Source organism: Bos javanicus, chromosome 11 (assembly GCF_032452875.1).
Source record: "Bos javanicus breed banteng chromosome 11, ARS-OSU_banteng_1.0, whole genome shotgun sequence".
Lineage (NCBI taxonomy): Eukaryota > Metazoa > Chordata > Mammalia > Artiodactyla > Bovidae > Bos > Bos javanicus.
In genome coordinates, this window is record NC_083878.1 from 345,331 (window position 1) to 372,344 (window position 27,014).

General features: G+C 38.1%; 1 protein-coding gene across 1 annotated transcript in view; it reads right to left on the reverse strand.

Moving 5' to 3' along the window:
• ZC3H6 (zinc finger CCCH-type containing 6) overlaps positions 1 to 27,014 on the reverse strand; it is a 77,240-nt gene that overhangs the window by 37,406 nt on the left and 12,820 nt on the right. Inside the window, exons 2-3 of the mRNA XM_061431413.1 lie at positions 9,304 to 9,484; positions 1,966 to 2,088 (exon numbers count right to left, since the gene is read on the reverse strand). Coding sequence (XP_061287397.1) covers positions 1,966 to 2,088; positions 9,304 to 9,484 — 304 coding nt within the window. The remainder of the gene's footprint in view (positions 1 to 1,965; positions 2,089 to 9,303; positions 9,485 to 27,014) is intronic.

Below are 27,014 nucleotides of genomic sequence, written 5' to 3' on the forward strand. Positions count from 1 at the left end.
GAGGATTCAGTCTCTGGGTCGAGAAGGTCCCCTGGAGGAGGAAATGGCAACCTGCTCCAGTATTCCTGCCAGAAAAATCCCATGGACAGAGGAGCCTGGTGGGCTATAGTTCATGGGGTTGCAAAAAGTCAAACACAACTTAGCGACTGCACACATATGCACAAGAAGGCTCTTATCCAAAACAAAACAAACAAAAAACAGAAAATAACAAATTTGACAAGGATGTGGAACAATTAGAAAAGTCTCAAGCATTGTTGGCAGAAATGTAAAATGGTGCAGCCTTTGTGGGAAACAGTTGGTAGTTCCCCAGAAAGTTAAATGCAGAAATAACATATAATCAAGCAATTTCACTCCTAGGTCTACACCCCCAAAGAATTGACAGCAGAGTCTCAAAGAGATGTCTATACACCCGTATTCATAGACAACAGGCAAAAGGTGGAAGCAATCCAAATAACTATCAATAAAGGAATAAATAAACAAAATGTGGTATATACCTATAATGGAATATTATCCAACTTCAAAACATAAGGAAATTCTGATACATACTATACAACATAGATGGAAAAATTTTTTTCAACAAAGATGAAAAAATTATGTTAAGTAAAAAAAGTCAGACACAAAAGGACAGTGTGTGACGTGCCCAGAGCAGACAAATTCACAGAGATGGAAAGAATAGTGGATACCAGGAGGGGGGAGGGGAGAAATGAAGCATTACTGTTTGGCAGATACTGCTTCTCTTTAGGATGACAAAAATGTTCTGGAAACGGATAGAAGTGATCGTTGCAAAACACGGTAAATACACTTAATGTCACTGAGCAACTGTTATTTTAAAATGGTGAAAATAGTGAGTTTTTCCAAAGAAGATATATGAGTGGTCAACAGACACATGAAAAGATGCTCAATATCACTGTCACTAATCATCAGGGAAATGCAAATCAAAACCACAAGGATATATCACCTCACACCTGGCAGAATGGCCATCATCAAAAAGCTAAGAAATAACATGTATTGGTGAAAATGTGGAGGAAAGGGAACACTTGTACACTGTTGGTGGGAATGTAAATTGGTGCAGCCACCACAGAAAACAGTACGAAGGTTTCTCAAAATATTAAAAAAATAGAACTATCATATGATCCAGTGTTCCACTTCTGGATATTTTCCCAGAGAAAATAAAAACATTAATTTGAAAAGATATATGCACCCCTGTGTTCACTGCTGCATTATTTACAGTGGCCAAGATACAAAAACGACCTAAGTGTTCATTAATGGATGACCGGATAAAGATATGTGGCACATATACAATGGAATATTACTCGACCATAAGAAAGAATGAAACCTTGCCACGTGCAACAACGTGGATGGACCTACAGGGCATCACGCTAAGTGAAATGACCCAGACAGAGAAAGATAAATGCCGTGTTATTTCTCTTATATGTGGAATCTAAAAACCAAACAAATGAGCAAACAACGGAAGAGAAACAGATTCGAACAAACAGGTGGTTGCCAGAGGGGAATGCGGATAAAAGAAATAGGCCAGGGAGATTAAGAGATAGAGCCTTCCAGTTGTAAAATACATGAGTCGCAGGGATGAAATGTACAGCACAGGGAAACATAATGTAATATCTCTGTAGGTGACAGCAGAGATGAATGGATAAAGATATGTAGCACATATACAATGGAATATTACTTGACCATAAAAAAGAATGAAACCCTAGAGGGCATCATGTTAAGTGAAATAAGTGAAAGTCTGGTAACCAGACTTGTGATGGTATCATTTTGTAATGTACAGAAATAATGAATGCTATTATTATAATACATTGTGTACCTGGAACTAACATAGTGTTGTAGGTCAATTCTACTTCAATTTTTAGAGAAAGAAAAATAGTTAAAACTGTAAATTCTATGCTATGTATATTTTATATACATATTATATACATATATTTTACAATAAAAGTAAAGAAATACCTGAGAAAATGGAATGTCATAATCTCTGTAGAAACCAGATCTTTTTCTGTGGGAAGTTTCTGTATGTTCGACCTCTGAATCAAGGCTATAGTCTGAACTATCATCACTGGATGGAGAATTATGCTAAAAGAAGGAAAAACCAAAACTGTTAAATTTACAAAAGGAAGAAAATTTAACTAGTAACTGAATAAGCTTATTTCAACCAGAGGGGCCAACCAATAGATTGTATTATCCTAGTAGGTTCTGAAGTATTAACTGAAAAATTCTTGCTCCAAAGACCACCTCCACCCCAGCTTCTCTAAAATTTTCTGAAGGAAAGTACATATTCCTCTTTTCTCAGAGATTTTATGGCAGCATTTTCTCCATCATCCGTTTGGCCCAAGGACTTAAAACAGAAAATATGCTCTAAAGGTATCTTAAATTTAAGTTAATCTTAAAGGAAATAAAATTAGTTCCTCATCACCAAAAAGGTCCTAGAACATGAATTGAGTATGAATTATTATTTTTTTTACCTAAAACGGCTTTAGAGTTCTTAATCTATTGTATAAGTACTCTAAATCTAAAAGATACCAAAACATTCCAAATTATAGATATAAAATAAATCCAGTCCACAAAATTGAACAAAGATGAAATGCAAACCACAAGTAATTGATAGTGATTGACAAATATCATGAATAAGTTTTTTCAAGTATGAATGCAATTTCATTCATTCCAATTATTCCAAATGAATTATTCATTCATTTCAATTACCTTCCCAGGTTGAGCATCCTCTATAAAAAATTTTTTTAAAGTTCTTATCAACAAAGACACTGGCTCTATATTTTATTGTCCTTGCATTTCCAGCATGAAGGTCTAGAACAAACTCAGTAAAAATGTGCCAAACTAAATTGACCTCTTGATACTTTCGATGGAAAGATCTGTTTTCCTCGATTCCGTTCTTACATGCTCACTTAAGATGACTAACTGTTTTCCTCTATATTGTTCTTAAATGTTCCAGAGTTTAGTTTTGTGGTGCTGCTCTGTTTCTGTTGATATGATAGGTGATATGAAGATCTTTTTATAATTATGCTATGAAACACTTTAAGCTTAAGTATCTAATCTTTTTGGTTAGGATTTGAAATAAATATTATTGATTTAAAGGCCAAATTTGCTGTGTTACTAGCAGAAGTCAGCTCTGGCTGAAGACAACACTTCTCATTTGAAAAATACTAAGAAGACTCGCCTAAGAAGAAATTCAAACAAGGGCCTTGCTTCAGGAAGAGCCATCAGAGAAGAGAAGATTCTGCTGAAAGAAGAAGATTCTTCAGGCTGCTGCTGCTGCTGCTAAGTCACTTCAGTCGTGTCTGACTCTGTGTGACCCCATAGACAGCAGCCCATCAGGCTCTGCCGTCCCTGGGATTCTCCAGGCAGGAACACTGGAGTGGGTTGCCATTTCCTTTTCCAATGCAGGAAAGTGAAAAGTGAAAGTGAAATCGCTCAGTCACAACCGACCCGTGGCGACCCCATGGACTGTAGCCCCCAGGCTCCTCCATCCATGGGATTTTCTAAGCAAGAATACTGGAGTGGCTTGCCATTGCCTTCTCATTCTTCAGGCTATCCCCCCGCAAAATGAGTCTAGAATACAGATTTAAGAAGCCATTAGGTAGGCTATTATAAAAAAAAAATACACTATGTGGTTCATATATAGTAATAAGTAAGAGTAACTATTAACCTGAAATTAGCAACTGGACTACATTAAATATAGCTAGAAATAGAAGAGAGTAATTAAAATTATTACATTTTTAAGTGAAAAGGATAGTATACTTTTTATTTCAGAATTTTTGTGTTTCTTTTTTGGGGGTATTGTTTAGTACCTGTTTAGTGTTTGAAAGTGTTCCTTTAATTTTGTTTTTTACTTATAATACACTGGTGGATTATTTCTTTCAATCCACTTGGTTGCTAAGTACTAAAGTTCAAGTCTAAATGATTATGTTTTCTGTGGGACTCTTTAACAGCATGATACCACATCGTGGTGAGTAAAGAGGGCAAAAGATGGATAGTAGAAAGCTAATTAACAGGACAGCCACTTAGTGAACCCTTCAAATATTCAGTGCCAGAAAGACTTTAGAGACTTCAGTGACTTCCCTGAACATGGCAGCCTTTTCACACCTTTTTGCTTTTGTATTCTTTGTGTCTCTTCAGTCAACCAACTAATTCCTACCTGTCCTTCAAAAATCTACCACAAATGAGGAAAATAGTTTTCTGTTTCACTGTCTATTTTTCCATGTACCAGTATCATACTGCTTTAATGACAGAGCATTAATGTGCTTTAATATGTTAGGGTCACCCCATATATTCCTCCTTTGGGGGTTTTCCTATCTATTCTTGGATGGTAGTTTTAAAGGTAAAGTCCACAAATTATTACTCCTGTCCTCAAGAGGTAAAGATTAATTCTTCTCCCCTTGAGTGAGGCCTAAATTTAGAAGCTTGTTTCTAGTAAACAGATTTTGTCCAAAGTGCTTAGGTTAAGAAGAAGACTGTAGCTGTCATCGTGGGTGCTCTCGCTTGCTCTCACTGTTGGCTCACTTGCTTTGGAGGAAGTGAGCCAAACCATGAGGACGCTGCTGTGACATGTAAAGAGGCTCACATGCTGAGGAGCTGAGGCTGCCAAGAGCCTCGTGACTGAACTTGGACGAGGAAATGACTGCAACCTCACAAGAAGTGCTGAGCCAGAATCACAAAGTTAAGCCATACCCACGTTTCTGACCCACAGAAACAGAGAGGCAAACTTTCATTGTTTTAAGCTTCTAAGTTTGGAGTAGCAATCTGTGCAGCAATAGTTAGCTAATACAGATTCTGGAAATGTGGTGCTGCCAGTACAAACATCTAAAAGGCAGGACTGGTTTTGGAATCAGGCAAGGAATAGATACTGGAATGACCTTAAAGGAGCACTAGTGAAAGCCTAGATCACCCTTAATGATCATTAGTAAAATTTTGAAATTTGGGGTAACTTAAAGGAAAGAGAGATATCTTATTAAAAGTGGAGGGGCTTCCCTGGTGGCACAGTGGTTTGATCCCTGGTCTGGGAAGATTCCATATGCTATAGGGCAACTAAACCGGAGTGTTACAAGTACTAAGCCTGTGCTCTAGAGCTCGGGGGCCACGCCTACTGAGACCACGCACTCTGGAGCCTGTGCTCTGCAAGAGAAGGCACAGCAATGAGAATCCCGTTTACTGCAGCCCCAGCCGCCACGTGCCGGAACTACAGAAAGCCCATGCAGCCACAGACCCAGCACTGCTGCTGCTAAGTCGCTTCAGTCGTGTCCGACTCTGTGCGACCCCATGGACAGTAGCCCACCAGGCTCCCCTGTCCCTGGGATTCTCCAGGCAAGAACACTGGAGTGGGTTGCCATTTCCTTCTCCAACGCATTAAAGTGAAAAGTGAAAGTGAAGTCGCTCAGTCTTGTCCAACTCTTAGCGACCCCATGGACTGCAGCCCACCAGGCTCCTCCATCCATGGGATTTTCCAGGCAAGAGTACTGGAGTGGGGTGCCATTGCTTTCTCCGACAGACCCAGCACAGTCAAAAGTAAATAAAGGAGTGGCAAAGGAAGATCTCCGTTCTATAGTGCAGAAACCTGGCAACACTGTTACATTCAGTAAAACGGAAAGTAGGAAATAAGCCTAATGAACTTTTTCAAGTTTTTCAAGTTTTTTCAAGATTTTCAAGCAAAATGTTGAAAGTACCTCTCTATGAGCGAAGATAGATAACTTAAAGGAAGAACTGTTAAAAATGAACCAGGGCATGATGGTTTCAAAAGTTCTTGGGCAATGGCACCCCACTCCAGTACTCTTGCCTGGAAAATCCCATGGAGGATTTTCCATGGAGGAGGCCTGGTAGGCTGCGGTCCATGGGGTCGCGAAGAGTCGGGACACGACTGAGCGACTTCACTTTCACTTTTCATTTTCATGCATTGGAGAAGGAAATGGCAACCCACTCCAGCGTTCTTGCCTGGAGAATCCCAGGGACGGGGAAGCCTGGTGGGCTGCCGTCTATGGGGTCGCACAGAGTTGGACACGACTGAAGTGACTTCGAAGCAGCAGCAGCAGCCTCAAAATATCTAACTTTGTTTTTGCTTCCCCTTTTTCTTGACTACTTTGGTCAATAATTTATATATCTTGCTGATTCTTTTATAAAACTGACTTTACATTTTAATTTGTTAAATTCTGCTTGTAATTTTAAGTTCTTCCTTTTTGTTTCTCTCTTTTCTGTTTTCTAGATTTTAATACCATAATAATTTTTCTTCTGATAATTTTTTAGTTATCCTCCATATGTCAAAGTTTTATCATTATATTCCTGAAATTCTGCAGTTTTAATCGGTGTTCAAAGGCATTTCTGGTTTCTGACTTTGTTATTAATGTCTTATTTTATTGCACTGTGGTTTGAGATTGCTCTTTATATTATTTATACTCTACTGAATTAACTGGAGTTTGTTGCCTATGACATGGTCTGTTTTTGTGAATATTCCAAGTATACTTGAGAGGAAGATATATTCTCAGGATTCAGAGCTTACTATATATTTATAGTATTTCTGTAATATCCTTATCAACTCTTCATCCATTTGATTGATGTCTTTGGGATAAGAGAGGTTACTAGTGTATCTCCTTTATATTACTATTCCTATTTCTTCTCATAGTTCCTATAGTTCCTACTTTATTAAAATTGATATTTAAGGGAATATAAAATATTAGCAACATAGCTTCATGAATTATAATCCTTAACATTATAAAATACCCTTCTTTGCTTCTTGCAATGCCTTTTTTAAAAAAATTGTTTTTAGTTGGAGAATAAGTGCTTTACAATATTCTGTTCTCTTCTGCCATACAATGTGAATCAATCGTAAGTATACATATGTCTCCTCCCTCTTGAATCCCCTCCCCTACCCACCTCAACACAGCACTCTGTTCAATACCTTTTTGACCTAAATTTGACTCTTCTTCTGCCACACCCCTACAGCAGGCAGGATCTTAGTTTTCAGACCAGGGATCGAACCCATGCTCCCTGTATTGGAAGCATGGAGTCTTAACCACTGGACTGCCAGGGAAGTTCCTTGACTTTTTCATATATCAACACTGTGACTTCTGCCTTCTCTTTCTTTGCATTTGCCTGGTATTTCTTTACCCATTTTTTAAATCTTTCTCTTTTACATAGCTTAGAATTAGATTTTGCATTGTTGGGGAGTGTATCTTTTGGCATTAGGAAGGTATTTGGTATTAGGTATTGGTATTTTTGTTTCAATTACTTCTTTCAGACTGCTTTTTTCCAATAACCTGAGTCCCTGTCCCTTCTTTGCATATTATTTGTTTACTAGAAGAACTAATGTTGACATTAGGTAGTAACCTCTTCTTTTCTTTCCTCTCTTTCATTCTCAGGATAATAATTTGAGGTATATTTAAAAATTCTCAGTTAGTAACTATAAAGCTACCAATGAAGTTATCTTGCTTACGATATATTCTTCTGCTTTTCCTGACACCTTCTATGGCCATAATGTTTCGATACATAATATTCTGCCCTGCTTATGTTCAGTATTTACTTTTAGTTTTATAGACAAATATGCAGTGTATATAGATCACTCTTGCTTTATCACTCAGTCATTTTGGATATCTGAACTTGTTCTCTAGTAGAGTTTATGAGAAGGCTTATGACATTGTTTCCTGATTTCTTTTATATACAGTTTTTCTGAGGACATTATATTTGAAATTTGGTATGTACCTGGATATAAAATGCTTGGCTCACATTTTATTCAAATATGTTATTCCATGATCTTCTGGCACAAAATGGTGACTTCAAAAATTTTTTTTATAAATCTGATTTCCCTTTCTTAATCAGTGACTTGGTCTTTTTGCCTAAATGATCAAAGGATCCCCCTGCAAATTCTACTGATGCTGTCTGATCATAGTTTGTATTATTTTCGTAATTTTTAAAAATCATTTTGAAATATTAGGTTAAGTTTTTCGTGCTTTGTGGGCACTCTTTCTTTTCTGGAAGAATGTCATTCTCTCCATTTTCCTCCTTCTTTTTAATAACAGTAACTTGTGTGGAATGTGATCATGGTCCAATCTTGCTGCTCATGTATCAAAGTAAGAATGGACCAGGAAACTGCCCCAGCTTCACTCTCATGTTGTTAACATGAAGCACGAAAAAATATGGCTGTATATGTTCTGAGATAAGCCAGCCCTGCTCGCTAACCCATTTTTCCTTCCTTAGCCCTATTATTCTTATCCTCTCAATCTAGATTCTACTCCCAGCAGCTGTCTCTTCAGGGTGGGACTCTGTTCTAGAAGAAATCTAGTTGATCAGCATTATGAGTTCATGAGACCCAGACCATCCCAGCCCCAGCCAGTTTTACCCGGTCACCTTATACGCACACAGGAATTGGAAACTAGTACAGGCCCCTCTCGGTTTCCAGTGAGGTGTCTCAGTTTGGCCAACAGGCTCTCCACATTCACTGGGGACTCTTTCATTTGAGATGAATACCTGTTGCTAATCTGTTTTCTGGAAATTTCTTTACCTTTTCTCTGCTTCATTTCACACAGCTGCTGATCCTACTCTAGTCTTGAGTCTGTGGTTTAGCTTTATCCTTTTGTACTTTTGAGGTTTGTGGAGGTAACTTGTTACTTCATTTTTCGGTAGATGTTGCCAATGCATTTTTGGTTTTGCCATCCTAACTGCTGTTTTTATGGGGGAAATTCGGGGAGTTTAAAAAAATTACCCCACTACTACTGCCAACATTAGTTCTCTGTCAATATAAGTTCTCTCTGCTCAACCCTAATCCACATCATTCTGTACCCAGCACTCAACTATTCTCTTGATAGCATTTGGCTTTCAGCTGTTTCATGCCTCTCTCCTTCTCGTTTCAGTGTAACCTCTGTAAGAGCAGAGACTGTTTCATTCATGACTGTAACCCCCAGCATACAGCACAGAGATTTCCACAGCAAGCATGTAGTAATACTTATGAATGAATAAATAAATGAATGGGCAAACAAGGCCAGTGCTGACAATCTACATCTGTGGAGAATGAAATTTTCTTTCCTTAAGCTTTCAGTATTCTTGCACACAATTTTCTATCAATCTAAAAGGTTTATTCTAATTTGTATTAAAAATTTACTTTGATTATTTTTAAATCTTTAAGATATTTCACATAATCTTTATATTAAGAAAATCTATTAAGCACATAAATCAAAAGATCTAATCCATATATAAGAAAATAGGCAATGATTTATACTCACTAATTTTCAGTGTAGTGTTTTACATTTCATAAAAATTTACCAAAGAAACAAAAAATAGATTCTAACTAACCTTATGCTTCTCACGTTTTCTCCTTTTGGACTTTTTCTTCTCTTTTTCTTTCTTGTGTTTTTTCCTTGATTTTCGGTAGGCTTTCTGATTTTTCTGCTTTTCATCCTCTTTTGCTTCCTGTTCCTGTGTTTCTTCAAATCCTGCATCATCTATTTCACCATCTTCTAATTCACCATCTTCTCTGTAAAAGGCAATGAAAGTGTCAATTTTCAAATGTCAACTCTAAAGGGAATATTATAGAAACATTTCCAAAAGAAAAGAAAAATGAGTCAAGATTTTAAGTTATACTCAGTAAGATTAGGGATTGGCCAATTTTCTATAAAGGGTTGCTATTGCTAAGTCGCTTCAGTCGTGTCCAACTCTGTGCGACCCCATAGACGGCAGCCCACCAGGCTCCTCCATCCCTGGGATTCTCCAGGCAAGAACACAGGAGTGGGTTGCCATTTCCTTCTCCAATGCATGAAAGTGAAAAGTGAAAGTGAAGTCGCTCAGTCGTGTCTGACTCTTCGCGACCCCATGGACTGCAGCCCACCAGGCTCTTCCGTCCATGGGATTTTCCAGGCAAGAGTACTGGAGTGGGCTAGAAAGGGTTAGATAGTAAATATTTTAAATTTGCAGGCCACATATAGTTTCCATTGCAAATCCTCCTTTTTTAAAAACACCCTTCAAGAATGTAAGCAGCAATTTAAGCAGCTATAGTTTGCCAAACTTTGATTTAGATTAAAAGCATTGACTCTCACCAAACAAATGAATGAATGTATAATGCAATACTGTCCAAAAGTAACACTGCAATAATTGTTAGGTTGCTGCAAAAGCAATTGTGGTTTTGCATTGTTGAAATTTGCCATTTGATACTGGAATACATTCTTAAGTAAATGTGGCTATGTTATACATAATTTTAATGTGCATTTCTCACTTTATGTTTCTTTGCTAATGACTTATTGCTGCTTATTTTATATTTATTTCAGACTATGGAAATGATGTTAGACAAAAAGCAAATTTGAGTGATTTTCTTATTTTAGTTTAAAATGGGTCATAAAGCAGCGGAGACAACTCGCAACATCAACAATGCATTTGGACCATGAACTGCTAATGAATGTACATGAAGTGGTGGTTCAAGAAGTTTTGCAAAGACAAGACTCTCAAAGATGAACAGCATGGCCACTGGAAGTTGACAATGAAAAACCAAGAGCAATCATCGAAGCTGATTCTCTTACAACTAATCAAGAAGCTGCCGAAGAACTCAACATAGACCATTGTATGGTCATTTGGCATTTGAAGTAAGTTGGAAAAGTGAAAAGGCTTGATAAGTGGGTGACCCAAAAAAAAAAATTATCGTTTTGAAGTATCATCTTCTCTTATTGTATGCAACAACAAACCATTTAAGTGTATTTTATATTACAGTCAGCAACTAGTTTCATGGCTGGACTGAGAAGAAACTCCAAAGCATTTCCCAAAGGCAAACTTACATCCAAAAAAATGTGATGGTCACTGTTTGGTGGTCCACTATGAATCAGGACGAAACCATTATATCTGAGAAGTATGCTCAGCGAATCAATGAGATGCACTGAAAACCACAACACCTGCAGACAGCCTTGGTCAACAGAATGGGTCCAGTTTTTCTCAGTGACAACGCCCAACCTGACTGCATGTCCCACAACCAGCACTTCTGAAGTTAAATGAATTGGGCTATGAAGTTCTGCCTCATCTGCCATATTCACCTCACCTCTCACCAAATGACTACCACTTTTTCAAGCACTTAGACAACTTTTTGCAGGGAAAACACCCACAAACAGCAGGATGCATAAAATGTTTTCTAAGAGTTCATCGAATGCTTAAGCGTGGATTTCTATACTAAAGGAATAAACAAACTCATTTCTCATTGGCAAAAAAGTGTTGATTGTAATGGTTCCCTTTTTAATAAAGATGTGTGGAGTCTACTTATAATGATTTAAAATTCACAGTCCAAAACTGCAATTACATTTGCACCAACCAAATACCATCTACTAAGCTACCATAAAAAAGAAAAGAAGGAAGGACAGAAGGGAGAAACTAAAATATTTTAGGAAGCAAACATTCTAACTACTGGAAGGAATTTTTAATTTATTGGCCCACAGACAGCTATGTATATTAGTTCTCATCATAAGAGTAAACTTTAATAAGAAAACAAATTTTAATAGTAGATAAGTAATAAAACATGAACCACAAAAGCAGAATAAATACCTCAACTTGAATCTGTAAAAAATATTCACAGCAAAAGCAAAAATCTACAAATTTTTATATTATGACATTTTTATACTTATAGAAACCCAAATGTTTAATAACATTTTAAAATGCAAATTAATCAACTGATGTACATAGAAGGTGTGTGTGTGTTACTTGCTCAGTCATGATAGACTCTTGGCAACCCCAGGGACTGTAGCCTGCCAGGCTCCTCTGTCAATGGAATTCTCCAGGCAAGAATACTGGAGATTGCGGTTTCCTTCTCCAGGGGATCTTCCTAACCTAGGAATCGAACTCACCTCTCTGTGGCTCCTGCTTGCATGCAGATTCTTTACCGCTGAGACACCAGGAAGTCCTCCATCTTAAGTACTCGCCTAACAATTCTCAGTTGTTTATATCTGCACTCTCTATATATTATATATGAATGACTCGCTTATTGTTTGGTGAAGCAGAGTATGTGACTGTGTCTTTCATAGCTGTATCTCTAGGCTCTGGCACAGTGCCTTGCTGTTTACTGAATGACTGAATGGAAAATATCCATAACCCTTGCAGTTTAGAATAGGCACACAATATCACCCTAAGATGATTGTGAAGTCAGTGTTATTCTTCCCCAGTTTCTATCATAAAATCAGAGGTATATGTCTAATTTAGGTTGATGTGAAAATTTCATGTGAGACAGGTACAGCATACTGGCTATTTTAATTTTAAAAGTTTTGAGCTTTTATAATACTATAGTATCTTACAGCCTAAGAAAAATGAGTGCATATATTCACCGAAGGACAAGCATAAGAAAGTTTTTAACACTTTTAGTCATAATGGTAGAAAATTTTAAACCCAAATATCCATCAACAAGTGAATGGATAAACAGTGCTTTATTTATATAATGGAATCCATAAAGCAAAGAAAAAATTAAATATTGTACCACTAAACACAATATGATGAATCTCCAGACATAAGCAAAAGAAGCTAGACATAAGAGACTACTGTGTGATTCCATTTATATGCACTTCAAGAAACTAATCGATGGTGACGTAAGTTAGAATGGTAATTACCTCTTGGAGGTTTATAACTAACAAAAAAAGACTACTAAGGAGCTGTATAGTACATTAAAATATTCTCTATAAATGGGAATGGTGATTACTACATACACACATGTAAAAATTCATCAAGTCTGAAAAATTCAATTAAGAAGTGTGTATTTTACTGTCTGTATGTAAAATTCTAAATGCAAATAATAAAACCTAGAGGTATGCATCCTTTCTTTTACCACCAGTCTCGACCAGCTTAAGCTCCTAAAAGTGTTAAGACCTTTTATATCTTAAAACCCTCATTCATATTTAGAATTCTGACTAGAGATACTGAAAATATTAAAGAAAGCAGGGAAGAAAGTAGGGAAAACCACTAGACCATTCAGGTATGACCTAAATCAAATCCCTTATGATTATACAGTGGAAGTGAACACTAGCTTCAAGGAATTAGATCTGATAGAGTGCCTGAAGAACTATGGACAGAGGTTAGTGACATTGTACAGGAGGCAGTGATCAAGACCATTCCCAAGAAAAAGAAATGCAAAAAGGCAAAATGGTTGTCTGAGGAGGTCTTACAAATACCTGAGAAAAGAAGAGAAGCTAAAGGCAAAGGAGAAAAGAAGAGACATACCCATCTGAATGCAGAGTTCCAAAGAATAGCAAGGAGTGGTAAGGCCTTCCTCAGTGATCAATGCAAAGAAACAGAGGAAAATAATAGAATGGGAAAGACTAGAGATCTCTTCAAGAAAATTAGAGATATCAAGGGAACATTTCATGCAAAGATGAGCACAATAAAGGTGAGAAACGGTATGGACCTAACAGAAGCATAAGATATGATGAAGAGATGGCAAGAATACACAGAACTATACAAAAAAGATCTTCATGACCCAGATAACCATGATAGTGTGATCACTCACCTAGACCAGACATCCCTGAGTGCGAAGTTAAGTGGGCCTTAGGAAGCATCACTATGAACAAAGCTAGTGGAGGTGATGGAATCCCAGTTGAGCTATTTCAAATTCTAAAAGATGATGCTCTGAAAGTGCTGCCCTCAATATGCCAGCGAATTTGGAAAACTCAGCAGTGGCCACAGGACTGGAAAGGTCAGTTTTCATTCCAATCCCAAAGAAGGGCAATGCCAAAAATGTTCAGACTACCACACAATTACACTCATCTTATACGCTAGCAAAGAAATGCTCAAAATTTCTGTCCAAGCCAGGCTTCAACAGTACATGAACCATGAACTTTCAGATGTTCAAGCTGGATTTAGAAAACGCAAAGGAACCAGAGATCAAATTGCCAACATCCGTTGGATTATCAAAAAAGCTAGAGTTCCAGAAAAACATCTACTTCTGCTTTATTGACTACGCCAAAGCCTTTGGCTGTGTGGATCACAACAAACTGTGGAAAATTCTTAAAGAGATGGGAATACCAGACCACCTGACCCGCCTCCTGAGAAACCTGTATGCAGGTCAGGAAGCAACAGTTAGAACTGGACATGGAACAGACTGGTTCCAAATTGGGAAAGGAGTATGTCAAGGCTATATATTGTCACTCTGCTTATTTAACTTATATGCAGAGTACATCATGAGAAATGCTGGACTGGATGAAGCACAAGCTGGAATCAAGATTGCTGGGAGAAATTATCAGTAACCTCACTAATATGCAGATTACACCACCCTTATTGCAGAAAGTGAAAAAGAATTAAAGAGCCTCTTGATGAAAGTGAAGGAGGAGAGTGAAAAAGTTGGCTTAAAACTCAACGTTCAGAAAACTAAGATCATGGCATCTAGTCCCATCACTTCATGGCAAATAGATAGGGAAACAGTGCAAACAGTGACAGACTTTATTGGGGGGGCTCCAAAATCACTGCAGATGGTGACTGCAGCCATGAAATTAAAAGATGCTTGCTCCTTAGAAGAAAAGTTATGACCAACCTAGACAGCATATTAAAAAGCAAAGGCATTACTTTGCCAACAAAGATCCATTTAGTCAAAGCTGTAGTTTTTCCAGTAGTCATGTATGGATGTGAGAGTTGGACTATAAAGAAAGCTGAGCACCGGAGAATTGATGCTTTTGAACTCTGGTGTCAGAGAAGACTCTTGAAAGTCCCTTGGATAGCAAGGAGATCAGTCCATCCTAAAGGAAATCAATCCTGAAGATTCATTGGAAGGACTGATGTTGAAGCTGAAACTCCAATATTTTGGCATGTGAACAAGTGACTCATTTGAAAAGACCCTGATGCTTGGAAAGATTGAAGGCAGGAGGAGAAGGGGATGACAGAGGATGAGATGGTTGGATGGCATCACCGACTCAATGGACATGAGTTTGAGTAATCTCCGGGAGCCGGTGATGGACAGGGAGGCCTGGTGTGCTGCAGTCGATGGGGTTGGGAAGAGTCCGACACACTTGAGCAACTGAACTGAACTGAACTGAAAGGCTCCTGCGACTAAGCAGACAGACACAAAGGATCCTGCTGAGTCTTCTGGAAGAAACACAAAACCTCAATAAAAGAGTATACAAGTACTCTGGAGGGATGATATTACAAAGATATTACTCATGGACCCGGAGAAGGCAATGGCACCCCACTCCAGTACTCTTGCCTGGAAAATCCCATGGACAGAGGACCTGGTAGGCTGCGGTCCATGAGGTTGCTAAGAGTCGGGCACGACTGAGCGACTTCACTTTCACTTTTCATTTTCATGCACTGGAGAAGGAAATGGCAACCCAATCCAGTGTTCTTGCCTGGAGAATCCCAGGGACGGGGGAGCCTGGTGGGCTGCCGTCTCTGGGGTTGCACAGAGTCAGACACGACTGAAGCGACTTAGCAGCAGCAGCAGCAACTCATGAACACAGCTCTTTGGGATAAGCTGTTCACAACAAAAAAAAAAGACATTTTTCAGAGTAGACAACCTGACAGAAGTAGACTGCTTATCCTAAAACCAAGAGAACACAAATTCTAGATACTTGAAAACTATTGCCTGTAGCACTTTTCCTGCTTTGTTCTAATTCATTCTGTCACTTCCTCCCTCAGCATAGATGATAATGCTGGGAAACTGCTCTGCGCCAGCACCCCCCTGACCACCATACATGTCTCCACACAGGCCACACAGGCAAGGCTTAATCACAGGCTGATGTAAGCCTGAGCAGACGCCCTGTGACCCTCCCAATTATGAAAAGGAAAGTGCTGCTGCAAGGCTATTTCTCACCTGCCTCCTTACTTGGAGGCAGGCTGCTGTAAGGCAATTTCTCATCCACCTTCCCTGGTTTCAGTGAGGCCTTAGATTTTCCACCTTGCCCACCTTTTATCATATAGCTGTAAACTAAGAAACTGCAAAGTTGCACTACAGAAACTGCTCCTCAGTGACACAGTGCCCTGTCACCCACCTTGCCCACGCCTCTCTGACCTCTTTGGTCTCAGTGTTACCTGTCAGACAAGGGAGGTGAGGAGCTGACCCCATGCTGATTGGGCATGTGTCATCTGCGTATGAAATAAGCTGTCTGAATCTTACTTGCTGAAGCTGTAGCAGGTGTCACAAAAAGCTTGCTTGAGTCTGGCATTTGCCTGTGCCTACTGTTTCCTTCAACCTGTATGGCTTACGTATGATCCTCTAATGATTAAGCTTTAACCTAAATCCCTACCTTAACCTCCAAAACTAGGTATTTTCCCTTAGAGAAAATACTGGTTGGCTATACTGGTGTCATGGAAGAGCTTCCTGACCTGAGTTTTTGTGATTTTTGTTTGTTTGTTTACAAGCGGTTAAGGTCCCAAGCTGGACCTTGAACATTTAAAAAATGTTTTAAACACTTAAAAAACTAGATGGTTTATCTTATGTGTTCCAGAAAAAGGTTTCTCCTTACAAATTACCAGTGGTAAAATCTGTATATCTACAAGCCTTCAGATCACTTCTATGCTTATCCTTTACCCAATACATTCTTACACCCTCTGGAATGTATTTGGCTTACAGAAACTAGCTTATTCCTTTAAAAGACTATCTACAGCCATGACAATTTTCACTTGGCTTGTTTTTTTCTCCAAGTCAGTCTTAGCACTTAGTCTGTCTCTAACAAAATACAAATTCTTTCAGGAATGGGACTTTATACAAAAATATGGGCAAAATTACATATTTTAATTAGCCTAATATCATTCATAGTCATATGACAACCTTTGCAAATTTTGTTTAGTTCTATATATGTTATCTGTACTCCAGAGATAACAGAATTCCTTCCCTACTTTTGTTATAAGTAACTGTTCTTTTGTTTTTAAAACTATATGTGGTCCTTCTAATCTTTATTTCCTGTATCAACAACACTCTTTATCATATTTACTTCATCAAAACCTCACTTGCAGGACTTCCCTGATGGTCCAGTGGTTCGACTGCACTTCCTGCAGGGAGCACTGGATAGATTCCTGGTTGGGGAACCAAGATCTTGCATGCCAGAGGGGCCAAAAAAAAAGAAAGGAAGAAGTAACCTAACTTGCATATATAGGTAAAACATATATATATATAGCAATGAAATAATTAGATATTTTCTTCCCATCTCCTTCAGGAGACCATTCTTCTCTGGGACGAATGGACATTGATCTGAAGGGGTACTAACCACCCTACAGGAAAAAAAAAAGTTACTCCCTTAAAGTCGGAATCATTAGGGCTCTGTCTTCAACTAAGGGGGTCATATAATTAGAAAAATTAATAAAAAGTGTGTTATTTACATTGACTGAGAAGATAATATCGTAAAGTCCTAAAAGAACAACAAACTAAAGTCACTGATCCAAGTGGTTGTAGATAACTGCATAGCCCTGGATTTCTTCCTGGCAAGCCAAGAAAAATATATAATATATAGCTAGCACTTCCTGCTTCTCATGGAATAATTCCGTAGTGGAAGTTGATCAATCTATACTCAAACTAAAAGACAACTTGGCTGTCAAAAGTGAACTCAGAAGGGAGTTTTATCATCTGACCCGCTGGCCAGAAAAGGCGTCTCTGGTCGTCATTCTAAAGTGCCTTTCAGTTTCTCCTTCTAACAGTCATGGCTACTCTTACTTTTCCTTCAGTGCCTTGTCTCCAAAGACAGATGTGCCACTGCACCGCTGTTATTTCATCAGATGGTACAAAAATCAATTTTTATAACAGAAGACAAAGGAATTCAGTTAAACCAAGGCAAAGTTCCCACAAAGACCAAAACCTACACAGCAGTAAACATGTAACTTGCTGTTTATCTGAGTAGGAGTAAGGGGAGATTTTTGTTAAAACTTTGCCAAGCTCCCAGCATGTGTATACAGAAGAGCTAAACTGTATGCCCCTGAGCCTAACAGATACTTTCATAACCCTCCTAAGACAGCCTCATAAAGTAATGCCTGTGCTTTTGTGACATAAGCAGAAAAAAAATCAAAAGAACTTCCATTTCCCAAATTAACCAATTAGAACTTAATACCCAGAATTCCTCCCAACATGTAATAAACATTTTATATCCCTCTTTATCCCTTCCACTTTCAGCATGGAGACACACTGAAATTGTTTCCTACCCAGCAAGCAGATTAACAGATTAATTTTTCTTTTTTAATAAAGTTCTAATTAAAACATAAATTTTAAAAAATAAAAAAAGAATTTTAAACACTTGGGGGAAAAAAGAGAAATTCTCCTCTGAGCCCTTATAAAGACAATATCATTGGATACAATAGGCAGTACTTGATGTAATGGACAGTATCCTCAATAGTGTCCATACAACCAATACAACCTTTTATCATTTACAGTATACCCCAATTTGAACCAAGGTCATACTGCCAAACTTCAACTGAGAAAAAGCAATTATACGAGGAAATAAAGTAATAGTGTCCAAGTGTTCAACCACAACCATCTGATGTTTTGATTTAAGCCAGGGATGAGAACCACAACATCTAGCTAGAGCAACAATTCTCAAAAACTATATAAGAATCTTTTGTCCTCCTAGCAAAAAAAAAAAAAAAAAAGCACCATTCATTCATTCAACATATTTATTCACTGCTAATTGGGGATACAATGGTAAACAAAAAAGATACGCTTTTCTTCTCTCATGAAGTTTTCAATCTAGTGATGGGGGAGCCAAACATCAATCAAAGAATCATACAAATAAATATAATAGCCATATATTAACATGAAGGAGATAAAAGTGCTACCAGTAGACACAATAGGAGGAAATCATCTGTCAGGGAAGTCTGGAAGGCTTTCCCTGAGGGAGCCATGAATGAATTGAGAGGAAGAGTCAGCCTAGGAGGTAAGGGGTAGGGGAGGGTCTCTGGCAGACAAAGAAAACAGGATAAACAACATTTCCTTGTAAAACTGAGATAGGAAGGGAGACAAGGCCAGTGTCCCTGGGTCATAGAGAAAAGGGCAGAAGCTGGCTCATCACACTGGAGTGATGGGGTAGCACTAGGTCATGCACTACTTTTACCATGTTTGGAGTGTATCCTAGAGAAATCAAAACACATTTGGAAGTATTTCTAGGAAAGGAGGCTATGTAACTAGATTTCTGGAGAAGGAAATGGCAATCCACTCCAGTACACTTGCCGAGAAAATCCCATGGACAGAGAAGCCTACAGTCCATGGGGTCGCAAAGAGTCGGACACAACTGAGCAACTTCACAACTAGATTTCTATTCTGAAATATACATTTAATTGAGAGTGAAAAACAGATCTAGAGGAGAGACAAAACAGGTGCAGGAAAAGCAGGATGCCACTGTGACAATCCAGCATGAGTCCAAAAGAAGAATGGAACATATATGGGAATTCTGACACTAGAGCACTACACTCGAGTATACACACTATTACTAATGGAAATGTTTTTTCTCCAACAGTCTTGAGGCAAAAAACAAAAACAAAACCAAACAAACAAACAAAAATGCTGAAAACTACTCATATAGAGAAATGAATAGATTATCCTTCAGGCAACCCTCTGTGAATACTACAAACATTCCCATGAATTATACCTTTAAAATGTCATCTCATTATTGCTGAGCCCATTCCTTTGAACAGGATCAAGATTTCCCTTAAATATAGTAAAGGATATGAATAAATAATATGCTAATCTTCTCTATCACAGCAGCACATAATCCCGATCAGTTAAGCCTTAAAGTATTCAAAGAAGACATAATTATCTGATGCAGTAATTAATATATCAGTAACATAATAAAGAAACATCTAAAGTCAAACAATGTAACATACCAGTGAACTTCCCAGTATAAATTTATACTGTGCATACTACCATTTTACAGAGCATACCACCAAGTCATTAAATTAAAAAACCTGAGCAAAGAAAAAGAGTCCTTAGAGGGAGACTTCGGAGAAGCCAATGGCAACAGCAGCAGCAGAGGGAGACTTATGCTTTTATTTAAATACGTTTTCAGGAAATAATAAAGATCAAAAACAAATGGACTCTACATTCAACTAAAGAACTAAAAAAGGGGAAAACTGAAAATAATAAGAAGAGTGAAAATAATAAATGTGAGGACAGAAATCAAAATAGAGAACAAAAACAATAGAAAATACAAATAAAACCTTCTTTAAAAGGCTACCTTTTAAAGAAGCATTACTACAGTACCAGTTTGTTTTAGTCCTGCAATCATTCAAATTTAGATATGAACAAACAGGAAATGTAAATGATTCCATTTTAGCTGTAATAAGTTAACTCTGTTTCCCCATAAAGGCCAAAATATTGCTTTGAACCAGAACCTTTAAAAAGCTTGGGGCTATCAGAGTATTATGGATACATGACTTTAACAGATAAAAATATCTCTCAGCAATTTTTAGTCTATACTTTCTATCATCTAATTATTTCACTATTTGCCTATCTTCAATTCCAGCTGTGTTCATAACAAACTAGTATTAATTCTGAAGTAAAGTAATATCTTAATCCAAATTTGTAGGAAAAAATAAAAAATTTATATCATCATATATAATATGATATTTAACAATTACTGAGCACTTACAAGGCTGCCATGCATGCTGGATCAGTTCACTTCACCTTCATGTTAACTCTATGAAATAAAGTGGACCCTTAACAATGTGTGATGTGACCCCTCTGCACATAATTTACAGTTGGCCCTCTATATCAGAGGTTCTTTGAAACCTCAAGGTTCATAACTGCAGATTCAACCAACCTAAGTTTGCATAGTACGTAGTCTTTATTATTGAAAAAAAAAAAGTAAAAATGTACCCACACAGTTCAAACCAGGTTTGTTCAAGGTCCAAATATAACTATTATTATCTCCATATAACTAGTGAAGAAGGGAGACAAAGAGCTTAACTAACTCTGTTAGTATTAAGTTGGCCAAAAGGTTTGCTCGGTTTTTTCGGTATGATGGCTCTAGTAATGCTGAGTTGTCATTAACTTCATTAGAAACAATTCCCCTAGATTGCATTGTGACAGGTGACATATCAGCATGCACTAAAAAAAATCAACACCGGTGAATTTTTGTGTAGCCATTTCAATATGGAAGAAAAAAGCAGCATTTTTGGCATACTATGCTTTATTATTTTAAGAAAAGTAAAAATGCAAGTGAAACACACAAAAAAAGATTTGTGCAGTGGATGGAGAAGGTGCTGTGACTGAGTGAACACGTCCAAAAGTGGTTTACTAAGTTTTGTGCTAGAGATTTCTTGCTGGACAATGTTTCATGGTCAAGTAAACCAGTTGAAGTTGATGGTGATCAAATCAAGATATTAACCGAGAACAACCAACGTTATACCATGCAGAAGATAAATTTACATACTGAAAATATCCAAATCAAGTATCGAAAATCATTTGTATCAGCTAAGTTACGCTAATCACTTTGATATTTGAGTTTCACATAAGTTAAACAAACAACACCTTTTTGACTGTATTTCTATTTGTGATTCTCTACTTAAACATAATGAAAACATTCCATTTTTAAAACAAATTGTGATGGGCAATGACAAGTGGATACTGTACAACAATATGGAACATAAGAGATCATGGGGCAAGCAAAATAAACTACTACCAACCACATCAAAGGCCAGCCTTCATTCAAAGACGATGATGGTGTATATATGGTAGGATTGGGAGCCCTCTATTATGAGCTCCTTCCGGAAAACAAATGACTCATTCCAAAAAGTACTGCTTCCAATTTGACCAACTGAAAGCAGCATTCGGCATGAAGTATCCAGAATTAGTCAACAGAAAATGCATAATCTTCCATCAGGATACCGCAAGACCATGTTTCTTTGATGACCAGGCAAAAACTGTTACAGCTTGGCTGGGAAGTTCTGATTCATCAGCCACATTTACCAGACATTGCACCTTCGAATTTCCATTTATTTTTGTCTCTACAAAATTCTCTTAATGGAAAAAATTTCAATACCCTGACTATAAAAGTCACCTGGAACAGTTCTTTGCTCAAAAAATTAAAAACTTTTGGGAAGATGCAATTATGAAGTCGCCTGGAAAATGACAAGGACTCCCAAGTGGCACAGTGTAAAGAATATGCCTGCCAACCCACAAGATGCAAGAGGCGTTGGTTTGATCCCTGGGTTGGGAAGATTCTCTGGAGGTGCAAGTGACAACCCACGTCAGTATTCTTACCTGGAAAATCCCATGGACAGAAGAGCCGTGGGCTATGGTCCACCAGGTTGCAAAGAGTTGGACATGACTGAGTGACTAAGCACTGCACGGCAGTGCAGTGAATACATTGTAGAATACGTTGTACAATACGTTGTACAATAAAGTTCTTGGTGAAAATGAAAAATGTGTCTTTTATTTTACTTAAAAACTGAAGGAGCTTTTTGGCCAGCCCAACAGATGACACAGCTAGAATCCAGTCTAAGCCATTTGATTCCCAGATAATACCCCAGTTAATATCTTTCTTAACTTTGTTGCTCTAATAGCTACAAATGGTACATAGCATATGAAGGTGTTTACTGTAAAATTCTTTCAACATATTTGTAAGTTTGAAATTTTTCATACTAAATTTTAGGAAAAAGAAACTTCATGATTTAGGTGGTGTTTTAAGATATGATACAGAGAAACTACTGAGGTCCAGAAGTTGCATTTCTGACATGTAAAAGTAAATGTGTTATATTCCAATAAAAATTAACTAAAAAACCAGTAAACATGAGTTACTTCAATTCCACAGGCATTATTTTAACATTTGTCAGGAAACAGAGCCACCATGTTATACCAGTTGGAGTAACAGAACAGAGCTTGGAGTTATGAAATGCTATAGGGTTTTCTTTTTATTGAATACTATGTTTTCAAGTGCTCTAAAGGTAACAGTAAAAAAGCAAATTTATTGAAAAGATTTTTAAAAAGAGGTAAAAAGACTTGATCAAATCATGAGCACTGGAAAATGGTCTCCCTATTTCATTTCAGGGTCCTCAGCAAGTTGTTAAAAGTGGTGCAGTTCAGGTAACAGCCTACTAAGTGAAATTCTCTACATCAAAGTCAGAAGAGGGGAAGAAAAGAGAGGAATGCTGGAAAAAATGAAAATTGCTATGTTATTACCAAGGTTCCACATTCAATTAAAACAAGAAGGGGCCCAACACAAACATCCAGAAATGAACATGAAATACTTAAGGTAGTTGGCTTTGACCCAAACCAAAATCAAACAAACAAAAACCTTTCTTATTTAACAAGAACCCAGGACTCTGGCAAAGTGAGATCACCTGAACCTGGAAATTAAATTAGGAGTGTTAAACAAGAAAAATAACCAACAACAGACTTCTTAAAAGGACAATTTAATGCTTTAAATTTGTGGCATTTTACAACCAAATACTTAAACAAACAAACAAAAAATCATAGTAGTGTAGAAGAAAAGCTCTAGAGCCAGAAGGATGTGGGTTCAAGTTCTGCTTCTCAGTTATACACTAGGTATATGAATTTGAACAAATTATCTCAACCCCTAATATTCATTTCCTCATCATTGACTCAAAGGACCTGAGTTTGAGCAAACTCCGAGAGATAGTGAAGGACAGGGAAGCCTAGCATGCTGCAATCCATGGGGTCACAAAGAATTAGACACCACTGAGTGACGTGAACATCATCTACAAAAAGGGATTAATCAATTTACCACCAGAGTTACGGATTAAGTGAGATAAAGTTAGCTAGTGGAGGTGATGGAATTCCAGTTGAGCTATTTCAAATCCTGAAAGATGATGCTGTGAAAGTGCTGCACTCAATATGCCAGCAAATTTGGAAAATTCAGCAGTGGCCACAGAACTGGAAAAGGTCAGTTTTCATTCCAACCCCAAAGAAAGGCAATCTCAAAGAATGCTCAAACTACGGCACAACTGCACTCATCTCGCACACTAGTGAAGTAATGCTCAAAATTCTCCAAGCCAGACTTCAGCAGTATGTGAATTGTGAACTTCCAGATGTTCAAGCTGGTTTTAGAAAAGGCAGAGGAACCAGAGATCAAATTGCCAACATCCGCTGGACCATCGAAAAAGCAAAAGTTCCAGAATAACATCTATTTCTGCCTTACTGACTATGCCAAAGCCTTTGACTGTGTGGATCACAATAAACTGTGGAAATTGTGAAAGAGATGGGAATACCAGACCTCCCGACCTGCCTCTTGAGAAACCTATATGCAGGTCAGGAAGCAACAGCTAGAACTGGACATGGAGCAATGGACTGGTTCCAAATAGGAAAAAGAGTACGTCAATGCTGTATACTGTCACCCTGCTTATTTAACTTATATGCAGAGTACATCATGAGAAGCGCTGGGCTGGAAGAAGCACTAGCTGGAATCAAGATTGCCAGGAGAAATATCAATAACCTCAGATATGCAGATGACACCACCCTTATGGCAGAAAGCAAAGAAGAACTAAAGAGCCTCTTGATGAAAGTGAAAGAGGAGAGTGAAAAAGTTGGCTTAAAGTTCAACATTCAGAAAACGAAGATCATGGCATCTGGTGCCATCACTTCATGGCAAATAGATGGGGAAACAGTGGAAACAGTGGCAGACTTTATTTTTGGGGGCTCCAAAATCACTGCAGATGGTGATTGCAGCCATGAAATTAAAAGATGCTTACTCCTTGCAAGGAAAGTTATGACCAGCCTAGATAGCATATCCAAAAGCAGAGACATTACTTTGCCAACAAAGGTCTGTCTAGTCAAGGCTATGGTTTTTCCAGTGGTCATGTATGGATGTGAGAGCTGGACTGTGAAGAAAGCTGAGGGCCAAAGAATTGATGCTTTTGAACTTTGGTGTTGGAGAAGACTCTTGAAAGTCCCTTGGACTGCAAGGAGGTCCAACCAATCCATCCTAAAGGAGATCAGCCCTGGGTGTTCATTGGAAGGACTGATGCTAAAGCTGAAACTCCAGTACTTTGGCCATCTTATGCGAAGAGTTGACTCATTGGAAAAGACCCTGATGCTGGAAGGGATTGGGGGCAGGAGGAGAAGGGGACGACAGAAGATGAGATGGCTGGATGGCATCACCGACTCGATGGACATGGGTTTGAGTAGACTCCGGGAGATGGTGATGGACAGGGGGGCCTGGAGTGCTGCGATTCATGGGATCGCAAGGAGTCAGACACAACTGAGCGACTGAACTGAACTGGATAAGTTAGCATTGTACCTACTAGACAGCCCTCAACAAAAGTTCCATTTCTTCTGTGATCTACCTGAAATACTGGCATGTGAATAAAATGGGTATGCTAGACTGAAGGAGGAAACAGAATAGGCTCTATGTTGAAAGCAGGACTCCATCTTGGGGCAATCTGTGGACTTTGCGCTGTATGTCCACTATCTATGGAAACGACATACCAACTGGAAAACCAGGCCCCTGCAAGGAAGAGCCCCAGGGCTCTCCATCACCTAAAAGAATACCCTAATTATCTGTGTGACCAAATAGAATCATACTTTCTATTATGCTTATTGGGTCTATTATGCTTATTGGGGAAGGACCACAAACCTATTGATAATTGTCCACTGTTAACTACCCAGGTTTAAGGCATAAGAATCACCGGTTGACTTTGATTGTATCTTTCTCTTCCTTTGTTCAGACTAGTTTCAGGGAATTTGGGGAGGTGGGTTTCGGCATGTACACTTAGGGTATATAAGGTTTTCACAGAAACTGGTCGGGGTCCTTGGCTAAGAGGAGACCGCCTTGGGCCCGCCGGTGTAATAAACTGCACTCCACTATCTGCACTGTCCTTCTGAGTGAGTTTGTTTCCCGGAACGCGTGGCTACAAGACTACAGGTACTTCCACAAAAATTGGGAAGGGTTATAAATCCCTGGAGCATGGATTCTAAGGGGAAATTTCTTTTATTTTCCTTCAGAGAATAACAATGAAACACTATCCAAAACAAGTAAAAGGGGAAAGGAATCTAAGCTAGACCAAGTGTGAAGTCTGTTCCTGAGGGTATTTCTATAATACTTATCCTATCATTAAGCAACAGGTAGCAACAACAGTCTGTGTGAAAGCTTCCGAATTTCCAAAGTCTCCTGAATTCAACAAGATACAAGATGGAGTAGAATACCTAGTATTTCAAGAGATAATGACAACAACACATGTTCATGTTAAGCAACCAAAAAAAGGTTAAATCAGTAACAGTCTATCGAGTAAGACAGGAAGGCATGCTATGCATTTTTTTAAGAGTTTCGTCAAAAAAAAAAAAAAGGTTCCTTCAAAAAAATTCACAAATTTGGTTTTCTATAAAATCTTTCTCAACCCTTAATTCCCTGCTCACATCCAAGGCCCGCCAGAAGAGGTACTGCAGTGTATTAACTTATGAAATTAGAATTTTTAATCCATCCTTAAACTTGTTTACCTAATATCCTGAGAGAAAAACACACCACTCCTCAAACATCCTTTATGCCATGAGCAGAGACTATTACATCATTAAAACTGAATTAGCTTGCCATATTTCTTTTTGAGACTGCACTTTTTAAATTCCCTTTTTTTTTTTGTTTTTTTGGCTCTGTCTCGCAACTTCCAGTATCTCAGTTCCCCAACCAGGGATTGAACCCAGGCCTGTGGCCTGGGTTCCTAACCTAGAAAACCTAGAATCCTAACCACTAGGCCTCTCCCTAAAATTTTTTTATGTGTCATTTCCTATCTCAGCTACTTCACTAAGCTAAAATTCACTTACTTTCATTCCCTTTCAGTTTATCCTTTCTCTGATGTAGATCGGAGAAGCTAGAGATTCAACAGAAACAAATCTCAGCAAATAAAATACTCTTAGAATCTGAAAGCCAGAAAACAATTTTCTCAGCATCATGTCAAAACAAAAAATTGAAGAAATCTTTTTGGATGAATCTGTAAGATGAGCCAGGTAAAACTGCCTATGACCCAATAATATCCAAAAAGGATATCTGCTATGTAATTGTCCAATATCCCAAATTGATTGATAACCAGATTAACTATAGTATGAGGTACCAGGGCTCTGGGATTTGGTGAGTGTGGTAGGATCAGACTTTTCTTAGATCCAAAATTAGGCTTTGCCTGACGAAATTTTTCTT